The sequence below is a fragment of the Balearica regulorum genome, chromosome 5 (assembly GCF_011004875.1).
Source record: "Balearica regulorum gibbericeps isolate bBalReg1 chromosome 5, bBalReg1.pri, whole genome shotgun sequence".
Classification (NCBI taxonomy): Eukaryota; Metazoa; Chordata; class Aves; order Gruiformes; family Gruidae; genus Balearica; species Balearica regulorum.
The window spans coordinates 18,243,703-18,258,564 of record NC_046188.1 but is presented as its reverse complement, the minus strand read 5'-3'; the positions used below and the strand labels follow the sequence as shown (position 1 = coordinate 18,258,564).

General features: G+C 37.0%; 1 protein-coding gene across 1 annotated transcript; it reads left to right on the top strand.

The window, feature by feature from the left end:
• Positions 1 to 2: 2 nt before the first annotated feature.
• On the top strand, positions 3 to 14,302 carry CPSF2 (cleavage and polyadenylation specific factor 2). Its single transcript, XM_075753674.1, has 15 exons — positions 3 to 128; positions 857 to 1,042; positions 2,521 to 2,680; positions 2,772 to 2,877; positions 4,410 to 4,539; positions 4,872 to 4,987; positions 5,572 to 5,759; positions 6,157 to 6,447; positions 7,558 to 7,658; positions 8,019 to 8,219; positions 8,859 to 9,011; positions 9,331 to 9,556; positions 11,480 to 11,779; positions 12,760 to 12,894; positions 12,994 to 14,302. The coding sequence occupies exons 2-15, from the start codon at positions 894 to 896 to the stop codon at positions 13,084 to 13,086; spliced, it is 2,349 nt and encodes a 782-aa protein (XP_075609789.1). The 5' UTR covers positions 3 to 128; positions 857 to 893; the 3' UTR covers positions 13,087 to 14,302.
• The last annotated feature ends 560 nt before the right edge of the window (positions 14,303 to 14,862 follow it).

Sequence of the window (14,862 nt, the reverse complement as noted above, 5' to 3'; positions counted from 1 at the left end):
TTCCCTCCTTCTTCTCCCCGCCTCCCGCAAGATGGCGGAGGGCGCCGCACGGGGTGGAGGTGGCGGGCGCGCGCCTCTGTGGGCTTGAGGGAGGCCGGCGCGCGGGCAGTCCGCGAGGCAGGAGACAGGTAGCGGCGGCGGCGGCGGCGGCGGCGGCGGCGGCGGCGGCGGCGGCTCCTCGGGGGCAGCGAATTCCTCCCCGCCGAAGGAATGCCCCTCTCCTCCCCGCTGAACTCCCCTCTGCTCCCCGCGGGGAGCCAGTCTTGGCCCGGTGCTGAGGCGTGAAGCGCTCGCCTTGTCCTCACCAAGCTCGTCCTTTTCTTCCTCCTCTTCCTCCTTCTCTTTCTTTCGCGACTGGAGTGGGCGCAGGGCTTGCTCCCTTAACGTCGGGCCCGGCCGGCGAGGCTCACGCCATCACGGCCGGGCCTCTGTCTCGGTGGCGGGCCCGGGCGGCAGGGCCCGGCGGGGCGCTGGAGCCGTCGTGCGGAGTCACCGCTTCCCCCCCGCCCCCGCCGTGCTGGGCCCCCCTCTGACAGTCGCTGGGCTTGAGGGGCCACAGCCCTGCGCGCGCCATGGCCGGGTGTCCCCATCCGGCCTTCGGGGGGAGAGCTGCTGTTCACTGCTCCTACTAATCCGGTATTTTTTATTATTATTGCAAGAAAACTTGTCTTTATAATAACAAAAGACCTACAGCGATCAAAAGTTAATATCTGAGATTTAATTGGTATTCACTAGCTGTATTGAGCAATATTCACAACTGTTATCCCGTATATTCTCAGAAATCTATGAAGTTAGATCTAAATAAATAGGCTTTTCCTTTGGCTTAGTCAATGAAATATTTTTTCCCCCCATTCAGATTAGTTCTTTTGGAGGTTAAAGACTTAGAGAGGAAAATGACATCAATTATCAAGTTGACTACGCTGTCGGGGGTGCAGGAGGAATCTGCCCTTTGCTATCTGTTGCAAGTAGATGAATTTCGTTTTCTTTTGGACTGTGGCTGGGATGAAAACTTTTCTATGGATATTATTGATTCTCTGAGGAAGTAAGTAGTTCAACTCATATGCTTTTTTTTTTAAATAGATCTTGTCATTTTCTGAAAGTTTTCAAAATACTATGCAGTGGTATGATGATGTTAAATCCAAAATTTTATTTTCTTTTTTGTTTTAAGTATGTTTTATATGAAGGGAATTGTAGTGCTGAAACATTTCCAGTAGAAAATTGGTATTTTTTTATTGTGAGTCTGAGTTACATCCATTAACTGTAATTCTCAGACTGTTCAGTGTTTGTTTTGGCTTGGATGTTTTGATTTTTTTGTTATAAGCATGACACAGAACAGAGTTTATGGGAGACTGACCTTGGCTGTAAACTAATTTAGAATGGTTAACTAAGATTTAAATGAAAGAATCCTTAGTGTATGTAGGCTGAATACAAAGTGGTTCAGCTCTCGCCTCTTGTTTGAAGTTGAATAGACTGTCAGTCAGGAAAACAGCTTCTGTTATCCCAGCCCTGCAAAGAAATAAACCTGTCTAGAATTTAATACTGAACTTCTGCAGGTTTACAGCAAGGAGCTTTGCTGATGCAAGCATTGATTACAAGGTTATGACTGAAATATGGAAATTCCTGAAAGAAACTAAACTTTGTGATGCTATTTTTATAGATTCACTTTTCTAGCATTGACACACTTGTAGTGTTTAAAGTCTTTTAACTGAGGATTATTATGTACTAAGGATAATATATAAAATTTTTCAAGTGTTTTATCTGAGAAGCAATTAAATAAAATCCCTCTTTTAATACTAGCCATCAAGAAGAATATACGTGCCCCAGTTACTGTGTCAGGGAAGAAAAAGCTTTCAGCCCAACTTGTATTTTTACTTGTTGCATATATTTTACACCCTCAAGTTCTTCAGTCCTGATAGGTAGTAAGTTCTTAGTCTCAGTCCTTATGTTATGCAACACTTTGCAAGAAAAAACTTCTGTTTTTAAAATGAATAAAACCACAAAAAATTATGTGCCACTTTTCATAAATGATATATTCACCCTTTTCTGTTTTTAAGGAAATATATTTTGATTTGATCCTTATCAGTTTAAGGATTGTTGTGTCTTTGGTCCTGTTACTTGGTATTTCTCATCAGAAGAGGAATTGTAGTCTGTCTTAGGTTTTTAGATGTATAAACAGTTTTTATCATATCTGCAGTGATAGTATTTTTGGCCCCTCGGTTAATGTACTTTCTGGTGTACAAATATATATCAAGGTTTTTCTAATCAAGAATTTAGTATGAAACTTAGGTGTTTCAGATATTAAAATTATATTTTAAGAAGTCACTTGCATTTTTAAGTACTTGAATGTTTGGAAACATCTTTTAATTATGATTTGAAAAAGTTTGTTCCGAACTTGGGAGGATTTAAGTTTTCTTGTTTGGCATTCAGACTGTGTATGTATTCTCAAAACATCCATAACAGGAAGTATATAACACCATACAGAACTCTCTTCACCAACTTCTATTGTCCCTCTGTTTGTAGACATGTACACCAGGTTGATGCTGTTCTGCTTTCTCATCCTGACCCTCTACACCTTGGTGCTCTTCCATATGCAGTTGGAAAAATGGGCTTGAATTGTGCCATTTATGCAACTATTCCTGTATATAAAATGGGACAGATGTTTATGTACGATCTCTACCAGGTATATTTAAGTTGATAATTTCATACACAACATCTTTGATACGATAGAGTGCTCAGGTTCTTGAACGCTCTATACTTCTTATATGTTTTAGTCTCGCCATAATACTGAAGATTTCACGCTCTTTACATTGGATGATGTAGATGCAGCCTTTGATAAGATACAACAGCTGAAGTTTTCTCAGATTGTGAACTTGAAAGGTAAAGTTGTCACCAAGGTTTCAATAAATGGTTTTTAGTGAAAGGCAACAGAGTCATTAAGAGTTACAGTAACTTTTTCTTAAAGGGAGTAAGTTTGGGGATGTTGTACATTTTGCAGGGCTGAATTCACTAGCTCTGTCAGTCTATATCAGCTGAATGTTTGCCTCAGTAATTGTATGTGGAAATGGGTAGAATTTCCACTTAATGAGGAGGAAGTCATGCCAGAGCATATTTAGACATTTGTTTCTCTTTTGTGTTTTTGTAACTTTTCTTGGAATTTACTCATGTCTCAAAAGCTTTTACTCATGCCTCATGGTAGATACCTTAGAACTCTTCAGTAACCAGTAACACAAAGGAAAGCTTTCTAGAGAATGAATAGGTTGCAGAGATTACATTACAGCATTTGGATGATTTAACGAGGAGGTCTTCACTGATTCTGAATGATACTCTGTGTAGCTTATTGCTAGGAACTGTGGCATCCAGACAATCAGCAGCTTTTCTCTCTTGTTGAATTTAAAGATCAGAATGAAATGGAAACCCTGTTCTTGAACAAAGACACATACAAGCTGACCACAGCAGCTTGTCTCTGAGATGCAATATCTCCCAGTTCCTGAGTGCTGCTTGCCAAAATACTTGCCCTGTAATTTGCAAAATAGAAATGGGATGCCATCCTTGAAAGGCTGCTGACCCTTATTCAAGGTATTTGTAGCAAGGCTATGTCTGTGCTGCCAGCTTTTACATCTTAAAAGTAATTTTAGTGAGCAACTTTTTAAAAACACCCTACTTTTTTCATATTTAATGGAAGTGACTCAAAAAGACTCAACGTATGCATTTAAGAAGATAATGTATATTTTAATTATTAGTAAAGCTGTGCGCTTCTGTCAAGTTGGTGAAATGCAGCAGTCAGTGAGTAATGGTCATACGTGGTCTAGTTTTAATCTGACAAAGGTCTAGGCTAGCACCAATGACAAGGAACAACAGTGCATTAAAAAAAAAAAGCATCAGGTGGTGAAAATATCTGTCATCCTGACTGCATTACATGGACACCTTTCCTGGTATTGTTTGACTTGTGTGTTTGTCATTCTGGGAAACTTCCAGTTTGTGTAATTTATATGTGTTTTTGTAAGTACCTAGACAGTGAATGATAGAGTAAACATTTTGTGTTACCCCAGAGAGGGGTCTGCCTTTCACCAGTGTGCTTGTTTTCATGTCATATGTTTGTCATATAATTTACTGTTGTTTAGGTCTATAGTTACAGCAGCTGTGCAGTGCCTCTGAGCATACCGGTGGGAGGTGGAGGGAAGAAGTGATCTTTACTTCAGTTTCTTTTTCTGGAGGCATAATAGAAGTGAATTGCAAAAAAGTTACTGGTTCGATGGCAAGGACAGATATGTTACTGCTTTTTCATACTTGATTTAACTTTTTTCCCCAGTAATAATTTTGGCGTTCAGTTGTTTGAAATTACTATCTCTTATTCACAGTAATGGATTTTAATACATCTCGTGTACCTAAAATATTGAAAACTTTTGTAGGCAAAGGACATGGTTTGTCAATCACGCCATTGCCAGCTGGCCACATGATAGGAGGCACAATTTGGAAGATTGTCAAGGATGGAGAGGAAGAAATTGTTTATGCGGTTGATTTCAACCACAAGAGGGAGATGTAAGTTCAACACAGCAATATGTATTTCTTGGACATTGTTTTACATGTGCATCATTTAGTGTGTGATAAACAGGTATGGAAGTAGCAGTGCCTTTCCAGCTCTAGTAAGACTACTAATTTCACTTGTGTTTGGATTAATCAGTTTGAAACAAGCATTAGCTCTGGGTTTCTTTGTTCCATTCAGTTTTAGTTATGTGTGAGTTTGAAGCAGAAAACATTCAGCTACTGAGGAGTTTAATTTCTGTACATGCAAACATCTGGAGACTAGTTCTCTTATTTTTTTCTCATAAAATAGAAATGCAAAAAGTGAGATTTTTGCCTTTTTTCCACAGCCATCTGAATGGATGTTCCTTGGAAATGTTGAGCAGGCCTTCGTTGCTTATTACAGATTCATTTAATGCTACTTATGTACAACCCAGGAGGAAGCAAAGGGATGAACAGCTGCTGAGTATGTATTCTGTTCGCACTTGAAAATAGCAGTAATGTGATTTATTAGCTACTGTAAATTTTTTTTCTAGAAGAAATTCATCAGCATCCAAACTCAGAACCTTTACTACAGTTTAACAAATTTTGAATTACACTTTTCTGATAGTACTGATCCTGTGGGTAAAACATTTTCCTGAAAACAATTAAGCATATTTGAAAACTGTATTTTACCCAGTATCAAGTCGTCTCTTCTTAAGGGATTTTTTTAATGACCTTCCTCAGCACATTCTTTTTTAAACTCCATTTTACTGTTGGGGTTTCATGTGGGTTTTGGGTTGTTTTTTTTTTTTTTAAATAAAGAAAAAAGAAAAAGTAGTATCAAAGCAGTGAGATGTTCAGAGCTACCAAGAAAACTCCAGCTCCTTTTAATTTTGGTGGAAATATGGTTTTGGATATCTCTTGGAGTTTAACTTATTTCTGTGTTCAATTTGGTTTTCATTATGATTACTAGTGTGATATAACAAACAAAAAACCCCCAAGCCACAAACATTCTAATTTTGGTTCAAAGTTCAAGTAGATTTTTGTTTTGTTTTTAATTCTTCTTAGCTAACGTTTTGGAGACATTACGAGGTGATGGAAACGTATTAATAGCTGTGGATACAGCAGGCAGAGTTCTGGAACTTGCTCAACTTCTTGATCAGATCTGGAGAACAAAAGATGCAGGATTAGGAGTCTACTCTCTAGCACTTCTGAATAACGTCAGCTACAATGTAGTGGAGTTCTCTAAATCACAGGTTTGTTCTGATTTTAAAATGCAATTATGAAGAGGGTAATGGAACTTGTATGCAAAAGCATTTTGTTTTTCTTTTTAACAGTAAAATGCTGGGTGGTGGTCTTATCTGTCGTGTGTGTTTGTCTCATCTTTCAATCAAGTAAGACAATCTAGTCATGGTTATGGGCATGTTTCTTGATACTAATTTCTGATTTTATCACAAAACTTGTTAGCGTAGTTTATAGCTGTTAAAAAAGAGGACTTGTTTTCGCGTTGTTTATGCTCAGCATTATTTCTACACTTGCTGAGAAACATTGATGTAATCACATGTATACCGCATCCTGTACTTCATATCAGGTTTATACATTATTGTTGTACTTGCATTCTTACAGGTAACTTTTTCTTAATACATATTTTAGGTTGAATGGATGAGTGACAAGTTGATGAGGTGCTTTGAAGACAAGAGAAACAACCCTTTTCAGTTCCGCCATCTCTCCTTATGTCATAGTCTGTCTGATCTGGCTCGAGTGCCAAGTCCAAAAGTTGTTCTTGCCAGTCAGCCTGACCTAGAGTGTGGATTTTCTAGAGATCTTTTCATTCAATGGTGCCAGGATTCAAAAAACTCTATAATTTTAACTTACCGCACTACACCTGGAACATTGGCACGATTCCTGATTGATAATCCTTCTGAAAAAGTTATAGATATTGAGGTAAGAGTTGTCTACATATCTCAAAGGTGTTTTTTTTATTGTGGGCCATCTGGGGGAATATGAGCAAAACTGAATTAAGTTTCCTTTTTGATCTACTGAAACACTTCTGGAGGGAAATCTGAAATCGGTATGTTGCATATTTAACCAATTGTGGATAAACTTAGATAAAAATAGGTCTTATATTAGGAACTGCAAAATGCTGTTTGGTGTGGCAAAATTAATACTCCATAGAGATGAGGATGAAATTACTTTTAAATATTTGTCTTTAGACAACACTTTCCTCTGTGGTTTTGTTATAATAGAAAAAATTCTGCTTGTATTTGACATTCAGATCACAATATACAATGGATTATTCTTGCTGGAAAATAGGGTGGTTTTGGATGAGGAAAGAGTCAAGTCAAACTAGTATAATATGTCCCACCAGAATTAAAAAGATAAGCGAAAGCTAAGAATTAGAACAACACAGTTAATTGTTAGTTATACTTTCAAATTATTTTCCATAATTTATATACCCGTGTCTAGTTCTCTGTAGTAAACATTGTTAATTTATGGGAGTCCCTTGTGATTGCAGTGATAACCTTAAACCTGATGATGCAGGTTTATTTTAGTTTAAGATTGGATGCATTGAATTACAGTATCTGAATAATGCTGAATTCTAGTAATATCTAAGTGACCTATACTCTGATTTGATTTTCAGAAAACAAGAAACAAAACTTAACATTGTTTTGCCTGCTATTATGATTTTGCCAGGTTCTTCTGGTTTTATGTTAGTGACACAGAAATTAAAAACAACAACACTGCTCATCTCAGAGTATTTGCATTCATTTATTGGAGAGATGTTTCGTGAAGGTGTTTCAAGAAATTTTTGTAAAGCTAATTGATTTTAATACTTTTAGAAATGCTTTTCTGTTAGTCTACTAATTGATAATGTTCTTATGATGTTGCCATGCCAAAGTGCCACACGTTTGCATAGTCTTGTCTTGTATGTGACATACAAGTTGTACTTGCCCTTGGTAATTAAATACAAATATTCTTGTCGGAAGTGTGTAGGAAAAGTATCAAAATCATGTCAGCTACTCACAATAATATTAATGTTAATTCTATCTGCAGTTGAGAAAACGTGTCAAATTGGAAGGAAAAGAACTTGAAGAATACCTGGAAAAGGAGAAACTAAAGAAAGAAGCAGCTAAGAAGTTAGAACAGTCTAAAGAGTAAGTATATTGGCTGCTGTTGCATTCTGCTGTTATGGTCAGAGTTGAGATTTCTGTGTGATCATTCTGCTGCTCCAACTATTTACAGGGATAAATGAAAATCATAGTTTTGATAGACTTGTCTGAGGGCACTGAGGAATTGGGAATGGTTGTCTTTATTCTGATGTTTATGTATTATGTATTATGATAGATCTGTTTCATCTGCCGTTTGACTGTGAGCTCTTTCTCAGATACATAAACTGCCCTTGTCCTTGGTCAGTGTTCTGTCAACTGTTGTTTTCCAGTCAGTGTGTTTATGTAATATTAAACCTGAAGAAAAAAAAGTAAGTGTTAGGGGTTTTTTTTTGAATGTCATTTCAGGGCAGATATTGATTCCAGTGATGAGAGTGATGCTGAAGAGGATATTGATCAGCCAACTGTACATAAGACCAAACATGATTTGATGATGAAAGGTGAAGGTAGCCGGAAAGGAAGCTTCTTCAAACAGGCAAAAAAATCTTATCCAATGTTTCCAGCCCCTGAAGAAAGAATTAAATGGGATGAATATGGCGAGATTATCAAGTATGTGGTGGTAATCCATACTAGCATGTACTATATATGAAATAATTAAAAAATAGAAGTAATAAAACTCTCATTTTGTCTCTCGTGCAGCACTTATATAGTCTTCCTGTCCAACCACGGTAACTTTTGAACAGTTAGGACAGTTTGCACTAAGTCTTACAGGAAGTTTATGATAGTGTTGAAGCTGCAGTGCTGATCCTCGGCCTGTGTTAACACCTTTTCGGGTGTGTTTCCACTCCAGGCGCGCTTTTTTTTTAATCTTGTAAAATGGAAGATTTTTTTTTAACCTGGCTTTTTTTTATGCTCTAAATTACGCATGATTTTGATAAATTTATAATGAGGGGAAAGAACATTGTTCATCTTAGTGATACTTGTCCTATTTGTGTAAGGAATACTTGCTAGAAAACCTCAATTTGTGAGTATTTCCCAAGATACCAAAGTTCTTTTGTAAGATAGGAAGGTAATATTTTCCAAATGAGCTCTGAAATATGGACACATTGAAGGCAAGTGTAATAAAATTGTTGACAGTAACAATTATAAAACATCTCAGTAGTAATAGTAAACTTGTCGATTTTTATACTATGTAGTGCTTTGGTTTTACTGTAAGATTATTAAAGCAAAATGCCTTTCATTCTTTAGACCTGAGGATTTTCTAGTTCCAGAACTGCAAGCAACAGAAGAAGAAAAAAGCAAATTAGAATCTGGTTTGACAAATGGAGAAGAGCCTATGGACCAGGATCTATCAGATGTTCCTACCAAATGTATTTCTGCAACAGAATCCATGGAAATTAAGTGAGTAGCTTTGTTGTTCTTGTCAGTTCTGCTGGAATGGTGGCATGGCTACAGTACAAATTGAGTGAAAGGCTAGCTTGGAATTAAGGAAGTGGGAAAGGGCTTGCTCTTTCTTTTTTTTCTCTCCCCCCACACATATGTGCTGATATTTGACAATTCTGTATTTTACTGATCCATAATATACCTTGTGCTGACAGCTTTTGCTGATGTAGAATAACTGCAAGATATCTTCCATTTTTAAATGAAATATTTTGGAGCACTCAAAGGTTTAATCTTTTAAACTAAAAAATGTTATTCTTGGCTTTTTAATTCAAACTAGAGCCAGAGTTACATACATTGACTATGAAGGACGCTCAGATGGGGACTCAATTAAAAAAATTATTAACCAAATGAAACCAAGACAACTGATTATTGTCCATGGACCACCTGAGGCCAGTCAGGACCTTGCAGAATGTTGCAGAGCTTTTGGTGGAAAAGATATTAAAGTTTACATGCCGAAACTGCACGAAACTGTAGATGCAACCAGCGAAACTCACATTTACCAGGTAAGGTGGTAGAATTTTAGTTGTGTAACCACTGTGAATTGTAGTAGAGCTGTGTTGGCAGACTCTAATTTATAACTCTGCTCTCTGGGAGAAGAGGGACGATACAACCTATGTGTACACTTGGTTTTGTGTGATCGAGACATTAGTAGTGTTTTTCTGTCTTCTAGGTAAACATTCTGCCTGTGCTTATTACTCATAAGAAGTGTTTAAAAGCTTAAACATGAGATCAGTGTGTTCTTACGTGTAGTGCAAAAGGCAAGATTTGTGTCCACGGGAACATCATTTGGCTTTACTCAAGTCTTAATAGATGTATAATGCCTACATTTAGAGTATCACTGTACACTACTTGCAATTCAGGATTCCCTTTGGAATCTGAAGGGGAGCCTTGGAAAGCAAAGAGGGAAAAAAAGTCCTTCATACCTAAATAGTACCTAAAAATGAACATGTTCAGTTGGGAGTGAATTAATGTTAAAGAAGACACCTGTCATGTCCCGTGTCTGTGTCGTCCATGTCCTGTGTTGTGTCCCATGTCTGTCCTCACCCCACCCCCACCCCCCCCCACCCCCACCCTGCAAAAGTTAACGTGTTTGGTTCTTGGAAAGTGAGGTTATGATAATGTGTTGCACTGTGTTAATATATTGCATTTAATTTTCATCGTTAAGCTCTAAATAAGAACACTTGGATAATTTGTGTGAAGTATGTGGAAATTGTGTGTGGTCCCTTTCCAACTTTTGAAGTTGTTTAGAGGAAAGTGTCTCACGTGTGCTTTAGGCATTAGTCCTTTATTCCTTCTGTGCTTTTAAAGTTAATAGGAAAAACATCAGTAGAATTGTTGAAAGAGGTACTTCTGCTTCTTTCCATGGAAAATTTTGTTACCCTGTAGGAAGTGGAAAGTTCTAGTTTCTCAAAATTATCCAATTCTGACAGTCTTAACAGCAGTGTTTTCTGTGTTTGGTTTGTTGGTTGTTGTTTTTGTTGGTTTGGGGTTTGTTTGGTTTTTTTTTTTAAAGCTGTGAGGGTTGCTAGTGTGTAAGAAATGACACGATTGTGATTTTTTTTCACAAAATATTTAGCTGAATAAATTCATATTGTTTCATATTTAATTTCTTTTTTTTTTCCCCATGTAAAGGGGAAACCCAGTCTTCTGCATAGCTTTAGTTTGTCTTTCTGCTTGGAGCTTTCTGAACAGATGAAGTACACTGGGGACATTGAATTAGAAAATAACAGATATGAGTGGGGCATCAGAAACCTGGTGTGTTTTGAGTGGATTGTGCTGCAGGTAGATAGTTAATTGCAGTATCCTTCATACAGTTGCAACGTTGATTTCTACTATGGAGATCATACACAATTTCCTGTGGATAACAGTCTTTCAGAGTAGGGCTTTATTTAATGGGTTAAAGTCCTGGAGTGCACCAGAGCAATAAGGGTAAGGTAATGTTTTTGTCACTTTAAAATCTATTTACAACATCCCTTCTTACAACAAAATATTAATTATAATTTTTTTGGAGGGTTGAAATTTGGAACTGCTGTTCAGTAATGTAAATGTATCTCTAGAAACTTTCCTTAAATTTACTAAGGCCAACTGAGGAACTCCTTGGCCACAAAAAAGGTTTCTGATGTTTTAAAATTACAGCAAAAGCAATCAATTCCTTTTAACTCAAGCTTGCAGTTGTGTAGGTTCTTTTTTTTATTTTAACCAAGACAAAAAAGGTATTGATTTCCACTGCTTTTTAAGTTGAGTAGTGACAAACTATGTTTTGAAAGTATAGACCATCTTGCCTTGGTGATACCGGTTCCCTCTTTTCCTCCCCAAAAGAGTGAGAATCAAACCTATGTGGAGAGACACATAGCTTTTTAAAGCTTGAAATAGGAACTCTATGTTTTCCATCAAACTAATAGTACTTTTATTTTTGTGCAACCCAGGTCAGGTTAAAAGATTCTCTTGTCAGCTCCCTTCAGTTCTGTAAAGCCAAGGATGCTGAATTGGCTTGGATAGATGGTGTTCTGGACATGCGGGTTTCGAAAGTGGATACTGGAGTTATTTTGGAAGAGGGGGAGCTGAGGGAAGATGAAGACTTAGAGATGCAAGTGGATATGCCTTCTTCAGACTCTAGTGTCATTGCACAACAGAAGGCCATGAAAAGTCTATTCGGTGACGATGACAAGGAGATGTGTGAGGAGAGCGAGATCATTCCTACTTTGGAACCTCTGCCACCTCATGAGGTACAGAAATTTTGCTGATCTAGACTTCTCTTTTGAAGAGCTCTGTATTCATTTGTCTTTTTGTAGTGCTTAGAGGTTGATACTGTGATCTTATTCAAATGAAAGCCTAACCGAAACTGGGTTTTCATGTTTAGTTTTCTCTGTTAAACGTGGTACTGTTCTTTGTTCAGGTTTTACGCTTTTCAGCAAGGATGATCTCTTGCATTCCCATTAACAGCGGCGAGCATACAGTACCATCTATTTGTGAAGATAAGATTTTAATTAGCATGTTTCGCATTTGTAGTTAGTACTTGCAGATTTGGAAATTAGATGATGTTTAGTCACTCTTGGATTTCATTATGTTTTGTTGATGCTATGGAAAATACTTCCTATACTTGAGATACAGATCTTTGAAATTCATACATCTCTGCCTCTATAGTAGTGACTTGAGAGTTCATTAAATTAATCTGTTCTATAAATTTTTCTTCTCTTAAATTAAAATACTTTGCATGTGAGTAGATATTATTTTATATTTTCATTGAATGATTACAATGCCTTCTAATCCTAGAATTGCTTTTTAAGATACTGTTGCACAGTCCTAAATGTCATTTATTCTAGGAGCTAGATAAATGTGGAGACAACTAAAGTCTGTTCAGATTTGTGACAGTTATCATAGAAGTATGTACTGATCAGCAGTACAGCTTACTGCAGCTCTGTGCCTGGCATAACATAGCTTGGAAGAGGGTTCTTCAATGACAGCTTCCCATTTGTCTTCAATACGTGAGCAAAGAAGGAAACTTTTGCTTCACTTAATGGATAACTTCTAAGGGCTCCCTATCCTGGAAATGTCTTGCTGCGGATGAACAGAAATAGACCCAATCTTCTCATTTTCAGTCCTGTAGTCTAGGCCTCACTGCTGCCAACACAATGATGAGGAGATACTTGAAAAAATGGAAGGTATTAAGTAGCAGAAGTATTAAAATTGTGTGTGTTGTTTAAAGGTTCTTGGACATCAGTCTGTGTTTATGAATGAGCCAAGACTGTCTGACTTCAAGCAAGTTCTCTTGCGAGAAGGTATACAAGCTGAATTTGTAGGAGGAGTGCTTGTGTGCAACAATCTGGTGGCTGTTCGCAGGGTAGGTGTCCTTTGTCTTAAACTGTGATAAATAATACTCTAAATGAAAAGTTTCTCATTAGTGTAAAGATAATAAATTGAAACATGTCTTTTGTTTCAGACTGAAACAGGGCGCATTGGATTGGAAGGCTGTCTCTGTCAGGACTTCTATAGGATAAGAGACCTTTTATACGAGCAATACGCTATTGTCTAAGGAAAGTGCTTGCAAAGATATTTTTACTTGGACTTTTAAAGACAATGGAGATTTCTCCCAATTTTGACTTTTTGTAGTTTTCTAATTTATACAGGGGAAACCTGATTCATAAAGAACAATTAACTACCCTGAACATGTAAATAACTGCTACTGTCGTTCTTCATAAATCTGTTGGTACATTCCATGTTGTTGACTTTCAAACTGTTATGACTGCCCTCTCCCACATACCACATTATAAATGAGTTTATGACTATGAACCCTTCTCAGGAAAGGTTCAATTAGTCAGGACATGTTTTGGTTTCATAGATTCCCTGCCAAAGAGTACAAAAGATGCAAAAGTCATTCTTCTGTTCTAAAATGAGATTGGATAGGGAACTCTGGGTTTGCTTGGTTTTGTTCTTTTTGGGGTTTGTGTGGTGGTTTTTGTTTTGTTGTAGTTTGGTTGTTTTTTGTTTTGTTTGTTTGTTTTTTTTATGGAGGTTAGTAAAAGTTCATTTTTAATAGTCCACTTGAAGCTACACTACCTAAACTTTCCCCAAGTGTTAATCTGGCTGCATCTTCATGTTATACCTGCTGCATCTTACTAATTTGTTCCAGAACAGCATTTCATATTCTATATAAAGTATTAATCTGCAGGATCAAAAAATTACTCTGGAAAGGTATTCTAAGAAGACTGGATAATATTGTCAGGCAGTTTAAAATCCAGTAATTGTGTGCTTCAGAGTAACTTCTGTACAAACTTACAGAATTTGTAACTTCTGGCTTTAGCAAAATGATGCCAACTATAAAATGTTTTCTGAGTTCTGATTTTAATACTTTGAAAGTCTAAAGCTTTTATCCATGCACTGCTGTTTTAGACTGCTGTGAGCCAAGTTCAGAAAGATCCTTTATCTTGAAATCTGAGTTCATGTGATGTATTTAATGCTTTTGTGCCATGTTTTATTCTAGTTGACAGTGGGACTTAGTGTAGCTGCTGATGCTAGGAATTCACCTTACTTTTTAGGTGAAAATGAGCACAGTTTTGGGCCCTTTAATTGCTCAGAAGTTAATTTATGCAAACAAATGGCCTCTTGAGAGTTTATTCCTTTTTTTCCCTGTCCATATGTGAACCACCAGCTTTGGCAATGTAATATGTGCTCTCTGTATGTATGATTAAATAAAACCTTTTGAACAAGTGGCAAAAAAATAGCCCTGTGGGCTATCAATGGAAAGATAATTTACTTTGCAATTCATTCTTGACAAATAGTTTTCTATCTGATCTACTGACTATTTATTCTGTTTAAAATAGTGACTTAAAACTGAAGACCATGTTAAAAAAAACAACCACAATCTCTCCCCCCAAAAAAAACCTGCTAGAATTACATATTAAAATGTAAAAAAAATCTTGAAAATTTAATGCTGAGTGAGAATGTATTTTGTTACACAAAGAAAATCTTGGCAAGGAATGACTCAAAGCTTTTTACTTTTTTTAACAGTCTAGAAAGATGTTTATTTTCCATTATATTGATAGCCAGAACTTCAGAGGAATGCTCAATTTTTGTAGGTGTTTTGTAGCATTGCTATGTAAATCTATAAGATACTGAATGCTTGTTGGTCAATACTATTGTATTACTATTATTGCTGATGCTAACGAACTTTTATAAAGTGAGTTACTTTGTACATAGTCGTATTCGCCTTAGGACTTTTAACTTGAGGGCTTAGGGTGGGCAGAAGTCACGTGTGCCTGCATGGAATATACCAATAAAGAAAAAAACCCTTAGGAAATGAAACTAAAAG

Coding starts and splice junctions, on each gene's coding strand:
- CPSF2 (XM_075753674.1), top strand. CDS start 894: ATGACATCAATTATCAAGTTGACTACGCTGTCGGGGGTGCAGGAGGAA. Junction 5,760..6,156: donor TGGAGTTCTCTAAATCACAG/GTTTGTTCTGAT, acceptor TACATATTTTAG/GTTGAATGGATGAGTGACAA. Junction 8,220..8,858: donor GAATATGGCGAGATTATCAA/GTATGTGGTGGT, acceptor TTCATTCTTTAG/ACCTGAGGATTTTCTAGTTC.